The sequence below is a fragment of the Lonchura striata genome, chromosome Z, assembly GCF_046129695.1.
Source record: "Lonchura striata isolate bLonStr1 chromosome Z, bLonStr1.mat, whole genome shotgun sequence".
Taxonomy (NCBI): Eukaryota; Metazoa; Chordata; class Aves; order Passeriformes; family Estrildidae; genus Lonchura; species Lonchura striata.
The window spans coordinates 80,642,862-80,658,523 of record NC_134642.1 but is presented as its reverse complement, the minus strand read 5'-3'; the positions used below and the strand labels follow the sequence as shown (position 1 = coordinate 80,658,523).

General features: G+C 36.7%; 1 protein-coding gene across 2 annotated transcripts in view; it reads left to right on the top strand.

Moving 5' to 3' along the window:
- Positions 1–15,662, top strand: part of MCC (MCC regulator of Wnt signaling pathway) — a 181,062-nt gene that overhangs the window by 102,639 nt on the left and 62,761 nt on the right. For both annotated transcript variants that reach the window (XM_021524798.2, XM_021524800.2), the window contains one exon: positions 11,631–11,744. In XM_021524798.2, the coding sequence (XP_021380473.2) occupies positions 11,631–11,744 (114 nt within the window). The remainder of the gene's footprint in view (positions 1–11,630; positions 11,745–15,662) is intronic.

Here is a 15,662-nt window from a genome sequence, read left to right as displayed (position 1 = left end):
ACTCATAAATATCTATGCAACTCCTGTTTATTTAATAGGATTGCATGGGTGAAATACAGGGTTGAATTTGGCAATCAAAGTCCAAGATAAGGAGTGAATCTGCCATGGGCATGGTAGAGACAGACACATAATACTGAGAATACTATGCAAGTTAATCTCAAAAAGTTAGAGCGATTGTTGTTTTTCTGTGTGACTGAAACTTTCAAGTCTGATAATTATAAGTATCTGTAATTTCATTAAGTGCAATTAAATTTTGAGTGTGTCTATATACAAGTGGAGATTAATTTTTGAATCTTCACATTTAAATCCTTAAAATCAAATTTGAATCCTCGCATTTATTCTTTTGCAGAAAAAAATGCAGAGAAAAATTCATATAAAATGAGTAGTCTTAACCCAAATATGAAATAGTGTGGTTAGAAAATGGCTTTTCATTTGCATAAGTTTTTGACATTTAAGAAAATTGTTGTACACTTCTTGAGGAACAAGAGAATATTTTTTATACCAGTTGAAAAAGAGAATAGAGACATCCTCACTTGAAGAAAAACTGAAGTTCATCTGTCAAGCCTCTGTATCTGAACTTACAGTAAAAAAAAAAAATGAAAACGAGGTCATTGTGGGAAGAGAGGTTAAGAGAAAAACATTTAATCTTGTACCAGGCTTTTCCAGACACCTTTTTCTTCCCACAAGTTTTGAAGACAGAATTTTGAACTGGGCTGAAATTCTAACCAATGCATTCATGAACACTTGGAGTAGCTTCAGGTTCATGATTACTGTCTGTGTCTCTGAATTATTTTTGATCCCATCTTAGAAAATTGCTGTCACCAGTTGACTCAAATGATCTAGCCTGGATTTGTCATGCCACAAACTCTTGATTTCTGCAAATTTTACAGCTACTTGCTTTTATGTTGGGAGAAACCTCCTAAATAAATTGCTGAAAAAGTATGAAACCACTTGAAACAAGATGCTGTGCCTGAAGCTACAGACAGAGATACCTGAATGGAGTAATATATCCAGGTGTTACTGAAATACAGAAAAACTTACCTATACAAATACTTATTCAGTAAGCAAGTTGAGGTCTGCCAGCTGTGCAGATTTGTCTGCGTTAATGCAATTAATAATAAACATTTATCAATGTTTATTTCCAGCTTCTTAGTTTGTGCACTGGAGGTTCTATTGCTTTAACTGTAAACTGTATGACTGGAAAAGAAAAATATATTCATGCAATTGAGGTTTTTTTTAACAGCTCTGGTTCATGAGCAGCATATCTTTGTGCTGTTTGCTTCATTCCAAAGGAAGTTGCTATCCAAAAGGAGTTTGAGGCATCATGCAGAAATCTTGCATAAGGCTTTCTGGTTGCTAGCACTATATCTGAACATTCAAATAACTGGTATCAGTTGGAGGATGAAAGGTGGTAGAGGGCATTTTCAGTTTCTTGTTTCTCTGACATTGCTTTTATCTTGCAGGGGGAAAAAAAACCTCTAGTGATTTTCAGTAATGCAGATTATGTTTTTCCAGATAGAAGAACAGGATTTAATTGAAATTTTTCAGTAAGAGATTTTTATCAAGGGTTATGCCATAGAGGGCAAGAACTTCCTTGAATAGGGTTATGGACTTTTTAGAAAGGGGCAGCAGTTTGTCAGGATAGAACGTAGCAATTGTGTTTGAGTCTTTTCATTATTCAGCATACTTTCCTTAAGAATCTTTACATAAATATAAAAAAACATACTGATGTACTGAAATCGAAATAAGCAGATGCTCTTTTTAGCGTTTTCTGTTCTAAATAAACTCCTTTAGCAGTGTTGTAGTAACTGTTGACATACTCACTTCCTTGTAACACACTCTCTCTTGGAGATGATTCATCACAGAGCCTTATCAGGGTTGTATTTTGCAGCAGTAATTGTTTTGTATCCAATTTGTTAAAATTATAAATTGAATAATGACATACAGTGCAGTGGAAAGCCTCAGCAGGAAGTAATGCTAACTGCTGCTGCAGTTTGCCATCCACTAGCAAAGCTTTCAGTAAAATTAGTCAGCTTTTCCCCTGTGTATTGACAAGGTAATAAGAAAGAGGAGGCAGTGAAAAATGCTAGAATTGTGATTGGAAATGCCAGAATGTACTGGGTATTTCTTATGAGAGAAATACTCAAAGATAATTCACACAAAGGTTTATGTCATGGAGCTAGAAATTTCCTGCACCTACTGAAGTTATAGTAGCATAAGTAATTTTCCTGCCTTGGAATTGTATTCAGTATGAAGAAACTAACTGTCCAAACTGTCCATAGAGAAGTTGTGCATCCAGTTTTGGTTGGCTTGTGAAGATTACTAGGCAAAAGAACTGACTTCTACCTAAAATGGCTAGTTCTGATCTAGGAAACAGTTGCTTGTGCTAATTGGCATGCAGTAGTGAGACAGTGACCGGGAATACAGCATGGAGTAGTCTGAGGTTTACAGCCAGGAGTGTAAAGGTGGTTGATACTTAAAACCCCTATACTTAAACCCCATTCAAGGAAGTTCTTGCTCTCTATGGCATAACTGTTGATAAAAATCTCTTACTGAAAAATTTCACTTAAAACCTGTTCTTCTATCTGGAAAAACACAATCTGCATTACTGAAAACCACTAGAGGGTTTTTTTTTTCCCCACTTTTTCACTCTGGAGAGGCTTTGACTGGTGGGTGCCCTTAGGGATGCTGGGCCTCCTGGAAGGAGTGGCCGTCAGAAGAGGGAGTGGCTGCTGGCCAGAGCTTAAAGGAGCAGGGAAGAGGACATGAAGGTCTCAGAGGTGCAGCTAACCTTGGGAAGGGGAAGTAATTAAGAACTGTACTGAGTATCTTTTGTTAAGCGAGTACATGTGCATGCAGAGAATTTTGCTGTCACATATGGGAGATCCAAAGCTGATTAGCTGCTTCTAAAAATCATTTTAGAACTGTACTTTTGGAAGTTACATAGTGGATGTTCTAATATAAAGCTCTTTAGGGCATAAGCTGACTAAGGAATGCTGGAGAGATGTTTTCTTTCTGATTGTTTCAAACAATTGGACAAGTCCATCCCAGAGGATTTGGTGGATTTTTTGTTTGTTTTCTGGGTTGAGTTGTTTTTGGTTTGATTTTTTTTTTTTATTGCTTATGGTAGAAACAAAGTGCTGATTGGACCTGGCAATACAGATCTTATTTATCTTAATTTATGGTGACAGCAGATCACATGGGTCATTCTGGAGACAGAGATCCTTTGTATCATTGTAAATAGTTTCATTGCTATTCCACAGTCCTACCTTTCAAAATAAGAAGTTATTTTGAGATAGTTTTTGGAAAGAACTCAAGAACCATGAAATACTTTAGTAAATTATGATTAAATTAGCATAACAAGTAGTAGCTAATGTTTGAGTGGTTCTTGAATGGTGATCCCTCTTTTGAAAGATCTGTATTATTGTCAGAAAAAGCTGAGGCTGAAGGAACAAGTTAAGTTGTTACCAAGAGTTCAGAACTCTCGGTAAAGAATCCAATATGGATGAGCTTACACCCTGTCTGGAATGTTGCAGCCAACACAGTACTGTGGGTCACCATAATGCTAAATGCAAAGGATTGAGTGAGGTGCATTCTTGGGATTAGTTTTCCACTCACTTTGTTCCTAAGGGGAAAATAGTGTGCCTGTTACCTCAAGGAAATGGAAAGGAACATAGTAAAGGAGTTTGGCATCCTGAGATTTCAAGAGAAAAGGACCTGCAATGAACCTTGCTGTTTTTCTCCTCTGTTAATTTTCTCTGGGAATGTTAGGCAGAAGAGGAGATAGAAAAAAATAAGTCTGTTCCTCTATCCATTGGTGCAGTGGTAAAGAGATAATTTGCCTTACTTAAATTATGTTGAGAGCAAGTGCAAGGCGAGTAAGAATGCTAAATGAGTTCACTGAAGGGGGATAAAATCCTTCTAAGACTGGATGAAGGATCTAGCTACAACCCTTCCTAGGTCATCATTTTGTAGTAATTTATTATTATTATTTTTAGTTAAAGAAAGGCTGTGATTGCAGACAGTGTGTTGAAAAATGCATAGAGTATTTTGTTCTAAGCTTAGTCTCCCCAGCAGCCCATTTCCTTACCCTGCATTACTGTTGTTTTGCTCCCTCACTGGGAGTGGAAATAGCTGCAGGTTCCTCCTCTGGAAGGCAAAAGCAAGGCTGACCTTTCCTGTGCAGTGTAGATGCCAGTTCTGAGGCATCGGGTTGGACATGTGGGCTGCCCTGCAGTGACACAGGGAAGGTTCTTAAGAATCACAAACGAGTGAACTTGCCAATGTGTAGTTGTTTCTGCAGTCCCAGATTCAAGTGTTAGTCTCCTTTTGTTATTTTTAGGTCTAGTATTTGGCTTTTCTTTTCATGTCACCTAAAATTTTCTTTTCAATGATATTGTAAACATCTGTCTTAATAGAAGTAGAGCCATTAGTCTAGGCCTCAGGCATACTCAGAAGTGCAATTAGCAGCAGGGTCCATTCATCAAGTATGAATTGCCAGATTAATTTTTCAAGGGAAAATTTTCCATGATTACATTATTTGTTTTTTCCTTTAATACGTTTTAAAACTGATCCTGCTCACCAGAATAGCATTAGATAACTTCTTCTGTGTACTTCTAAAGCAGTCTTTATTGTATTTTCTTTATGGAACATTTTTGTGCTTTGATTTAGTTGAAATAGTTTTTTGGTTTGTTTTAAGAAATAGTTTGAAATATTTGCAAGTGCCTGCAAATGTTGATTTTCAGTTGAAAAAAAAAACCCAAGCAAATTCAGTTGAAATTGTTTATAAATAATACAAACAGATTGAAAACATCTTCTGCAGATTTTTCAAATTAAAACTGTGTCTTACAAAAATTTGGTCTTTGTTTTTCTAGAATTTGAATGGCTCCATCCTGGCAAGTGTTGGCACATTATTTGTTTAGTATTGCACAAGCATATGAAGTAACTGTCTAATGTTTAATATGACAATAATTGCCTCAGAAGCACAGTCACAAAATGTCCATTTTGTACATCAGCTTGAAAATATATAGACTTTTTATTAGCATGTAACAGGAGTTTCAGGCATAAAGTTCTAGGGCATATTTGTAGGCATATCCAGCAATTCAGTGGTAGCATTTCTTTTTAGTCATTTTAACTTTGCCTTGGGTAGTTACTTACAAGGCTGTTGACTGTGATATTTCAGGGCTGTGCTCCAGAGATCATACGGCTGAAAATGTCTGGGGAATATCGATCTGTCATGTCACTGCTTCTGGGATATGGTTATTCTTTTATGTTTTTCCCTTCCATTTTGTCAGTAGATTTGCAGAAACTGAGTTTGATTACATTTATTTCATCACATGGACCATAAAAAATGCACATTTTATGGGCCATGGATAAGAGAAGGTGGCATGAAAATTATGTAGGACAGAGAAGAAAAATGATTGACAGTAGCCAGACATTTGTGTAGCAATCACTTTAAATAAGTGTTGTTTGCATTAGTGCTGATCTGTGTTCCTGATAAAATGTAAACGTGACAACGCCTTGGAGTTTTATCTGCAACAAATGTCTGTAACTTGAGTTTCATATCTTTTAACTTCTCTCTCAGAAGGATTTTTAAGCTTTGACTTGACTTGTTTCTTTTTGTTTGGGTTTTTTTCCTCGTTGTGTGAAGCAGCGCTCTGATTTCTTTCACACTTACTGTTCAGTGTATTTTTTTTTCTCTGTGCCTTGCACACATGTCTTCAGTATATCTACCATGCCTTAGCATGAAAGTTCCTCATTCATCTCGGCAGATAAGTGCCAGCCTTGTCTGTGCTTTCCCTGGACAAGCCTTGATAATGTTCTGTACTGCCAGTTATGAAAGTTAGCAATCCACAGCACAACCACAGCCCTGAGATTGCTGACGGTTTTATTGTTCTGTCTTCAGATGTGTTTTTCACTATGAACTCACATCACCAAACTTTTCATTCCTTGACTAAAATCCCTCCTTCTCTTGAAGAAGAAAGGTGTCAGAAAATACAACAGATAGACATTTGCTGTTTTGCCCTTTCTGTGCTGTTAGCTGGAGTTCTAACTTGTATTTTCCATGTTGTCCTCTACACCTATGATGCTTCATGTTAAAAAACAGCTTGGATTTTCAATGCCAGCGTAGTGTAATTTGATAATAAAAGAATTGGGAATGTTTTCAGAGAAGAGACAACATTCTTATTATTTAATCAGATGTTTTTACATAGAGTGCCTGTCATGAAACTAAGTAATTGCATACAGAGAAAATGCCCATGTTTTGGATGATTTGCACTAAACTATGCAAAATGCCAGTGGGAAATAAAAAAGAGGAGAGAATGGCAGAGTCTAGTACTCTCTGACCAGGTTCTTTTAGGTAGTCCACATGTGGAAGGTGTGATGTTTAACATAAGATTTACTTACTTGAAGATGGTACACAGGATTACTTATTTGAAGATAGATTCACAGGATTTCTGGTTTAGCATCATGTCACAAAACACAATGAGAGCACAAGTCAAACACAGCAGAGGAGAGCAATTGCAGTGCACAGCTCAGTCACACCACCAGTGTGGTTCCCAGCCTCTCTCTAATGCAATTCCTGCTACCACCCTGGGCATCCCTGGCCTTGCCAAGTGTAAATGTGTGAATTGAAACTCGCTCAAGCTCATCACTCGCTTTGAAATTCTGTCAGCTGATTATGGTTTTGTAGTTTTTATTTTGGGCTGAGCCATGTATAACACCCCACACTGGCCTGGCTAACATAGAAACATTGACACTCTTAATGAGCTTGGGGAGAAAGACACACCAGCTCATTTTTTCAGCTGTTGATAGTTGTTTATCAAAATAACCGACCCTCAGGTCCTCTTGGTGTTGAGATCAAGTGTCAGCTCTTTTTGAAACAGCTGTGCTCAGTCCCGTCCAGCCACATTCTTCCTGAGCTTTGTGGACACATACCCTGGCCCGTCTCTGATCCTTCTCCCATGGAGAGGCTTTACTGGTCAGCCACAGAGGACACACAGAGAATGAATAAACTGGCTTTTGGTGTTTGGCTGCATTGTAGTGGTATATAGTTTGGTATGATTTTATGGCTCCCTGGTTTTGTCAGAAGTTACCTTTCTGAACATTGGTTCCCAAACTGGTGTGCAGCAGTACTGTAGCTTAGGAATACAGGAAACAAGAGGAAGAAGATAATATTAGTACTTATGAATACTTATGTGAATTTCACAGAGAATTATGTACGTAGGTCCTTTTTGTAATTTCTCTGTTGAAAATAACAAACATGTGCAGTCAGTACAACTGGTTTTAGCAATATGGTTTAATTAGTCTGGTTCCAGGCTGAGGGAATAAAAAATGTGGATCCGATTTAGTGGTGAGGATCACATTTCACAATGTCTTGGAAAAATGCTGAGTATAATAGTAATTTTAGTGCTTTTCAGGGCTTTAACCTTATCATTTTTTCAGCACCCTCATTCATTTTCCTTTGTGATCTTTCTCTTGTTTTTTTCTTGGCATCAGAGCACATCTACCAGTGTGTACAGCAGTACAGTAGTCACCTGCTTCCTTGGCATTCAGTTCATCTTATTATCCCATCTACTTCTGTATTTCTTTCCCACAAAATTCTTCAGGAATCTGACTGCCCACAAATGTTGTTCCTAATTCCTGCATAAAACATTTCACAGCACCAAAACCAGTATTCAAAGCACAATGCAAAATAGGCATCACATATCGTGTCTGCAGTATTGTATGAAATGCTTCTAGGAGCAGGTGGGTAATAAGGAAGAAACTGCATTCATAAAGGAGGCTTGATCAGAGGTTAGGAAATTGCTTCTCCTAAGCTTGTTCTTATGTTTTTGTAATTATGGTACCTTTCAAAACTTAGTGTACATTGGTTTGCATTTTAACAAAAGCATATTATACAGTTTGTTAATTTATATTAGTAATATCTTAATAATAATATGTAATTTTTACTATATATTTAATATATTAAAACCTGACAGATATATTGGGTATAGCATGTAGTGTATATGTTTCACTAAGCAACCCACTGTTGTTACTGCAATAAAAGCTCAAGGAAATTGTAGCTTCTAAGCTAAGATAGGTAATGAATTTTTTATTTATTCTGTGCATCTAATATATTTTCTTATTTTCTTGGATGATGGTAGAGGAGCAAATTGGTTGACTAGTCTGACCATTCTTATCTTTGCTTTCACCCGTTGATCCAGCATGTCCTGTTGGACAGTTTGTGATGCCTCAGCATCACAACCGTGGTTTTTTTCTTGATGGATGTCAAGTAAATGTATTGGATCAGTATAAAGTTTTTAAACAGCATAGGCTTTGTCAGTTGACTATTTTCTCTGTATGAGGTAGGTCCCTCTGCAGTCTGTTACTTAAAGGTTCAGACCAGTCTCTTGTATGAACAGAAATCTTTGTGCTATCTGTGTTAATTCTGTGCACTGCTGAGTTTTTGATCTGTAACATTAAGAGGCAGCCCACCTTGAACTATTAATGTATGGCATGAGTGCTAGTCATTACGACTCTGTCTTATCTGTCATTGTTTGCTGAGGAGAGAAAACAAACAGTATGCCATGTGGCTACCTACCCCAGTTCTCTCTTCTCAGTTGTCACAATCCTATAGTGGTTCAGTGCTGCAGAGTTACAATTGTGATTGACTTACTGGTTGAGATTTTTAACTTAAGTTTTTCCCGCTTTAATATTTTGGATTATTAAACTTGATTTCTAAACATGAACTTTATTTTTCCCCCACCTGGAATACGTCTGCATAGACTTTAGCTCTTTGCTCAGATGTTTCCTTTTCTGAGTTACAGCCACATCCAAAGATCATGTTCCAGTTCCCACCTGCTTGTGATAAACAAGCATACTGGGAAGCATGGTCTGTGGGAACACTCACACCTTAAGTGAAAGTGTAGCAATGATGCCTTATGCCTTTTTAATGAATTGGAGAGGCGAGCTTGACACTGCTGTGAACACAATTACACTGGCTGTGTTAACCTTCTGTATTCAGTACTAGCTGGAAGCATCAAACTAGAGTATCACAAGCAGCCCTCCTCTATTACAGTAGCTTCTTTTTGCCTAGTCTGCCCTTTCACTATGTTGTTTGGGGGGGGGTTGTTTTGGGTTTTTGGTTTTTTTTTTTTTTTTTTTTTTTGGTTTTGGTTTGGTTTGTTGGGGTTTTTTGGTTTGTTTTGGATTTTGTTGTTTTTTGTTTTGGGGTTTGTTTTTATTTTTTTTTATTTTATTAACCGTGGAAACTAAAACAGTCCAATTAATGAAAGGGTAATTCTGGATGGTAAAAGATGCAACAAGCTTTCCTTGTTGTTAATAAAGCCCTCCTTTGGTTACTTGGAGAAGAGAGATGCTATACTGAGCACAGAGGTGGGTGTAACTCACATATTGGATACTCGTGTTTGGCAGGGGCTGCTGGACCAGGCAGCAGGGTTTAAAACCAGGCACAATTCATGTTGTTTCTTACTCAGCTTGCAGTGTGCTAGGGGACATGAAGAACAGCTGAGCTGACTGCAGAGGGTGAAGAGGACAAAGACAAATCCATTGGAAGTCTGCCTCATTAGTTCCGCTGTTCAGAGAATAACTTGCTTTTCATTGAGATTTTCAAATTAATAGTGTCTTTTTATATTACAAGGCCATGTGTATAGGCATTAATAGTCTTGTATTTAATTAAAACAACAGCTGGTGATCATTTAATTACAGGGTATGAAAGGGAATTATATTTGACTATGTAGCATTGTTTTATTCAATGTGGAGAATTGTAGCCATTTTTCATGTACTATTTGAAAGCTGTGGTGAAGGATGTACATTCTGATGAACAAACTTGTGAGCTTCATTGCAACAATTCCACTCTCTTATGGAAATAAGGCAAAAGAATGGCTTAAAAATTTACTAGATTTCCTGAAAATTGGAAGAAAGTTATTAACAGATTGGTACAATTGATCTGGTTCTTTTTTCTCATCACTGTAAAATCAGTGCATAGTTTCTTTCTTCTGAAGGCCAAAAATACTTTAAAGTATTCAAGATATTTCTGGGTTTATTAAGAGGTTTCAGTGTACATGCTTTATAAAAGCTGTGTAGGATATGCCCATAGCAAGCCTGAGTTACTGAGCTTTACATGAAAAATGAGGCTGCCTTGAAAATCTTAAATGTTCTGCAATATATAATTATGCATGTGTATATTTATACTGAAACAAATAACTGCATGTATGTAAGGTATTTTTATAGCTGATGTAATAAAAGCCCTGTCGACTGAACTGATAAGTGAGGATCAAGGGAATAACTAGTTACACAGCATTTAAAAACTCAGAATTCACATCCAAATATTTTTTTAAATTACCTTTCATGTCTTGAAGGCAGAGTTTTTTTCATTAACAATGGGAATACTGTATGTGAAGAACCAGTTGCCAAATGTTCTGGTCTCTCTGCTGTCAGGCAGCTGCTTTCACACATCAGCATGGGAAAACAGCTATGGTTTTGCTAGCTTCCAGTATTATAAAGGTAGAATTTATATCAAAATAGGACGCACTAACGATTCATTGTAAATGAAACAAGAAAAAATATTTTTTGACCTGCCCCACAGAATATCAGATTGAGGAACTGAAAGCGGGTGGAGGATTAGAAGAGTTTGTATTTCAGCCTGAATCTTGGCAGCAGAGCAATATTTACTGTGTTGCTTGGTCTAGTGTGAAAGGTCACTTCTATTTTCATACCCAGTATAACTTGAAGATGTTTCTTTAAAACTACAAAGAAAGACTTCAGGGCTAGTGGCTAGTTCTCCTTCTTGGACTTTCCAGTTGTAATTGTTAATACTTAGTGTTGAATTCTGGCTGGTGTGTTTGGTGAAACGATGAATGGGGTATTTAGGGACAAGAAGAGAGTGGGAACAATTAAAATTCTTTTAAGAACTGTTCTTGGTTTTTAAGTTGTGTAGTTAACCTAAATTCAATGTTGTGAATTAGCCTAGCCTGATATATATTTCCACATGCTATCAGCTAAGTGTAGAAAGTATCTTTCATCAAAAGGATCTGCAAAAAGAAAAAATGCTCGGGTTCTTCATATGTGGGTTAGTAGATAAGAATCACTGAAACTCGCTGGTGTGAGACTGAGGAGAGTAACAACTGCAGAAGAGTAGTTCGCAGTGGAGTAAGCACTAGTTGCAAAATAAAACCAAATCCTTTGCATGGAGCTATCCACTTTCATCAGACTGATTACCTCTGTATGTCTAAAGGTATCAAATGTGGTACACCTCATTCTACAATGCAAATCTTAGTCAACATTTAGTGTAAGGTTTTACAGCACAAGACTTAGGCTACGTCTTAATGAAGTAGTGTTAGAAGTAATCTACACATTCCTAGCTGAATTACTCCTCATTGTATTTACCCTTACAAAGGATGTAGTGAAGGAATGTGTGTTCTGCCTGGAAATAAAAATTCCATGTTCAAAAAACTATTTGTTAAATTGTTAGTTGCATGTAGATTTCTTTTAGGCTTTGTTCTACTGAAATTCCTATTAACTGCTGCAGAAATCCAGCATCACTATAGCTTCCATATAATTTTATCTCTTCTCTAGTGCTAAATGGCATGTGAATTGGTTAATTTGTTTCTTTCCTTTCTGTCTTCCAGCTTCATTTAGCAGCCCTGGCTTCATTAAAGGGAGACATTGTGGAGCTTAATAAGCGTCTACAACAAACAGAAAAGGAGCGTGACCTATTGGAAAAGAAATTGGCAAAAGCACAGGTGAGCAATAGTAGTTCAAGATTTTGAAGATAATCCTTAGTTTTGTGCAGTCCTTGTTCCTCAGAGAGAGGATAAAATATCAAGCAATGTCACAAGTCAAAAGAATTTTAAGACTGTAAGACACATCGTTGCCATAGGTTATACTTTTAATGTGTTGAAGACATTCTTCTTTAAAAACCCTGTAAAAATTAATTGGATACATTTTGTTTTGAAGTCAATATAAGCAACAAGTGGTTTGAATAATAGTAGAATATAAGAACTACAGGTTGCTCTCAGTGGGTTAGGTAACTGGTTGCAGAGCCTTGCATTCCTGGGTCACATTTAAACACAGCACAAATTAGCACTGATCAAAAGTTACTGCTAATTTCAGTGCTTTGATGTTATGTGAGAAATTACTTGTGATCTCAGTCTGGCTTCCAGTATGCCAGTTGGAATTGTGGAATTGTGGAAAACACAGCCAGTGGAATGCTAAGGGGTTAAATAAGATAAGGCTGGAACTCTAATGCTTTCACAGAGAGGCAAATGCAAGCAAGGCAAATGGAACTATTGTTTCTAATATTTCTCTCTCCTGTAAAAAAATCTTTGTTTTCAGATACTGCCTTGTACCAAATACCTTTTATAAATAGTTAACATTTCAGAATTAATTAAAAATGCTTGGATAGGGACAAACAAATAATTTTGTCCTGTAAAATATGGCACCTTATTTGTTGCTTAGAGATGTTGTAGAATCTCCAACCTTGAAAGTACTCAAGGCACCTGGACCAGGTCTTGGATTGGATAAGGGCCTGAATGAGTACATTCCAGTGGTCCCTGTCATCCTTAGTTGTTCTGTGATTTTGCAGATTTAAAGTTTTCAGTATTTATTTGATTTTGATGAGACCTTTCATCTGCGATACTTAAATTCAAGCCATATATAAAAATGTTTGAGCAGTCTTGATTTTCAGGCTCTTTCTTCAGTCCTGCATTATTTTGGCCTTTGCCTGAATTCCCTAATGTTTTTTTCAGCTGCTTTTAAGATTTATGGGCTTGTAAGTGATGCTGTTATTGCAGGCCATCAATGTAACACCCAAAAATAAAATCACTTTCATGTTTTTATTCCCCTTAATGTGTGATCTAGAGCCATGCTTGGAGTTAACATGGTTTATCAGCTATAATCCTGAGAGCCTTTTCTAATTTCTGTGGCATTCCTGGGATAGAGTCTTCTTTCTGGCTTACAGTTTGATATGAGGCTGCATTTGACAATAATTAAACTCTCAAGTGGATTCATTGTATCCGAATGATCCACATCATTTTGCATGATTGCACTGACTTTATTGTTGCTATTTATAACTCTGGAGGGTCACGGGGTTTTGTTAGTGTTTTGTTTTTATTTCTGGGTCTTTACCTAAAAATAGAGAGATTATCTCTCAGCCAGTGATGAGTGCATTCTAGGTGCTCTCATACAGTACCAAATAGACACTGATGGCAACTAGGATTAAGGATCAGTCCTTAACACCAATTAATATGTGCTCTGTTAGCTCAAGATTGTTTGGTGTTTTCTTTGATGGATTACCAATTATGCATGTGTATATAGTGCTTGGTTTGTAATGCTGGGAGTTTTACTTGATATTGAGCCATGCAAACACAAACATAGAGATCAGTGCCTCCTGACCTGTGAAGAGCACACAACTGGAATGTGTGAAAGGCAGGCTGATAGCTAGATTCCAGATTAAGAAAATAAGTATTTTTAATGATCAGTTTTATATAAAGGTTTAATGATTTATCTCTTTGCAGTTCATTTTTTTCTGAAGCCCTCAAGAGGATAGAATTTAGTATGTTTTAAAATACAAATATTTTTTAAGGAATTCAAATCATTAAACAAACACAACTGAATTGAATGTGTTGGCAGTACATAAGTACTGAGACATACACTGGTGAAACCACTGCACCTTGTCTTCTTTTTCTAACTGCATACCAAGTATGTGTGCTACTTAACATTTTTTTAAACTTTTGTTCCCACTCCACAGAGATTTGTTCATTACTCTTTCCTCTACAGCCTTTGTCTAATGTGAATCAGAAGGGATAAATTAAATAAGAGGTGTTCGAGGTTCTGCATAACCATACTCAGATGCTAGTAGGTCAGTATTAAGTCTCTATTCTCCATCTGGATTTGTCTTACCAAGGCACCACATGTTTCATTTTAACTGGCATGGTAAATGCTCTCTGGAACAAATAGCTCTTAAAATGCATTTTTGGTAATACCTTTCCCATAATTTCATAAGGCATGTGAGGCATTTGGAAGAAAGGATTAGTGATTTGCAGAGTGGAGGTGATTTGGGGAACCAGAACTCAAGTAATAGATGACAAATGGTGAAGAAAGCTAGTTGCACTGCCTGGGCTTAAGATTTTGTGAAGTGATGTAATTGATTAGTGGTTGTTTTAGCATACTCCTTTCCAAATCTGCTGTCTATGGAGACCAGATATAGCATTTCTCTACATGCTTCTATTATTTCAGTAACACAGCAGATCTCTTTTCTCTGTATTTTTGTCAGTGTACAGTTCAGCAATAAAGCGATCTCTTGAATGAAATTTGCTGTGAAACACTGGTGAACCACAACTAATGTCTTCTTCCAAAAATCTTTTTGTGATTATGAGGATTGTTGTGCTTTCTACTGGCTCTGTGTGACACAGTATCCTAGCTTTGATAATGATAAACAGTTGGATTCTGAAGGGAGAGCATAAGAAATGCACATAGAGAATTTTTCTTTTTCATATCCCCCACCTTTTTGCTGACATCTGTGAGCAGGAGGCCACATCACATTTTATAGTCCTCTATAGTCCTATCCTCCATGGATTTATATAATCTTCCTATCTGCATTCTTGGCATTTCCAATATCCTGTGACGACATTGAGTTCTGCAGTTCTGTGACTGAGCATGGGATTTAATAACATGCTGAATGTGTCATCAAATACAACAAGAATAGATAATTCACTTACTATATTTTTCTTATAATTTCATCTCCTTTCACAAGGTTGTCCTGCTCTCTCATTCTTTGTGCTTACTCATTGTTATTTTGGATTTTTATAATAGCTGTAGACAAAGAATGTGCTATATTGTTCTGAATCCTGTATCACAGCAGAAAGTCTCATTACTGCAGTAATAATTCTTTGCCATCCTCTCGATTATTCAGTATATAGGGAGGAACAGCAGAGTTTCAGTATAAAAAATAAAACCAAAACTCTGTAGACATATAAGAACAGAAGCAACATCCTCTGTAGACATGTAAGAACATGCAAATTTCACAGGAAGGCTTCAGTTTCTCATTTAACAGAGAATCTTGAAATAGAAATGCATGGTGCTCAGATGAACATTGAAATTACTTGTTTTGTTGTGTGATGTCGTTATCTGATTTGGATTAATTCTGTGTGCTTGTATTCATCTTCCACATTAAGTATGCACAAAACATACCACAGAACACTTAAATCTGACCATGCATGTTTTTGTGATTGAGGATTTAGCACTATAGCCTTGTTTTTTTACTTAAATTTAGATTACTGGATTGCCACTTCTAAATCTGCCACTCCTTTCAAATTAAAATACTGTATTAGTTGAGCAAAGATTTTTTAGCTTTTGTAATCCTGTTAGACAGGTTTATCACTGTGGCTTGTTCAGGTGATGACTTGTATTCTTGATGAACAATACCACAGCCAGTGTTTATCTCTGCAGGGCCTGGGGCACTGGGGCATCTCTTAATGAGCACTGCTACTAGTAGGTTTTGTTGGGTTTTTTTTTTTTGACCTCTGGTTGAACACTGCAAATTTAATATAAACATTAACAGAATTTAACACATTGTTAGTGTTTCTTTCAGTAAGAATTTGTGTACATTAATAGGAAATTTCATCCTTCTCCCTCAGACACTTCTTGCTGTTGTTTCCCAG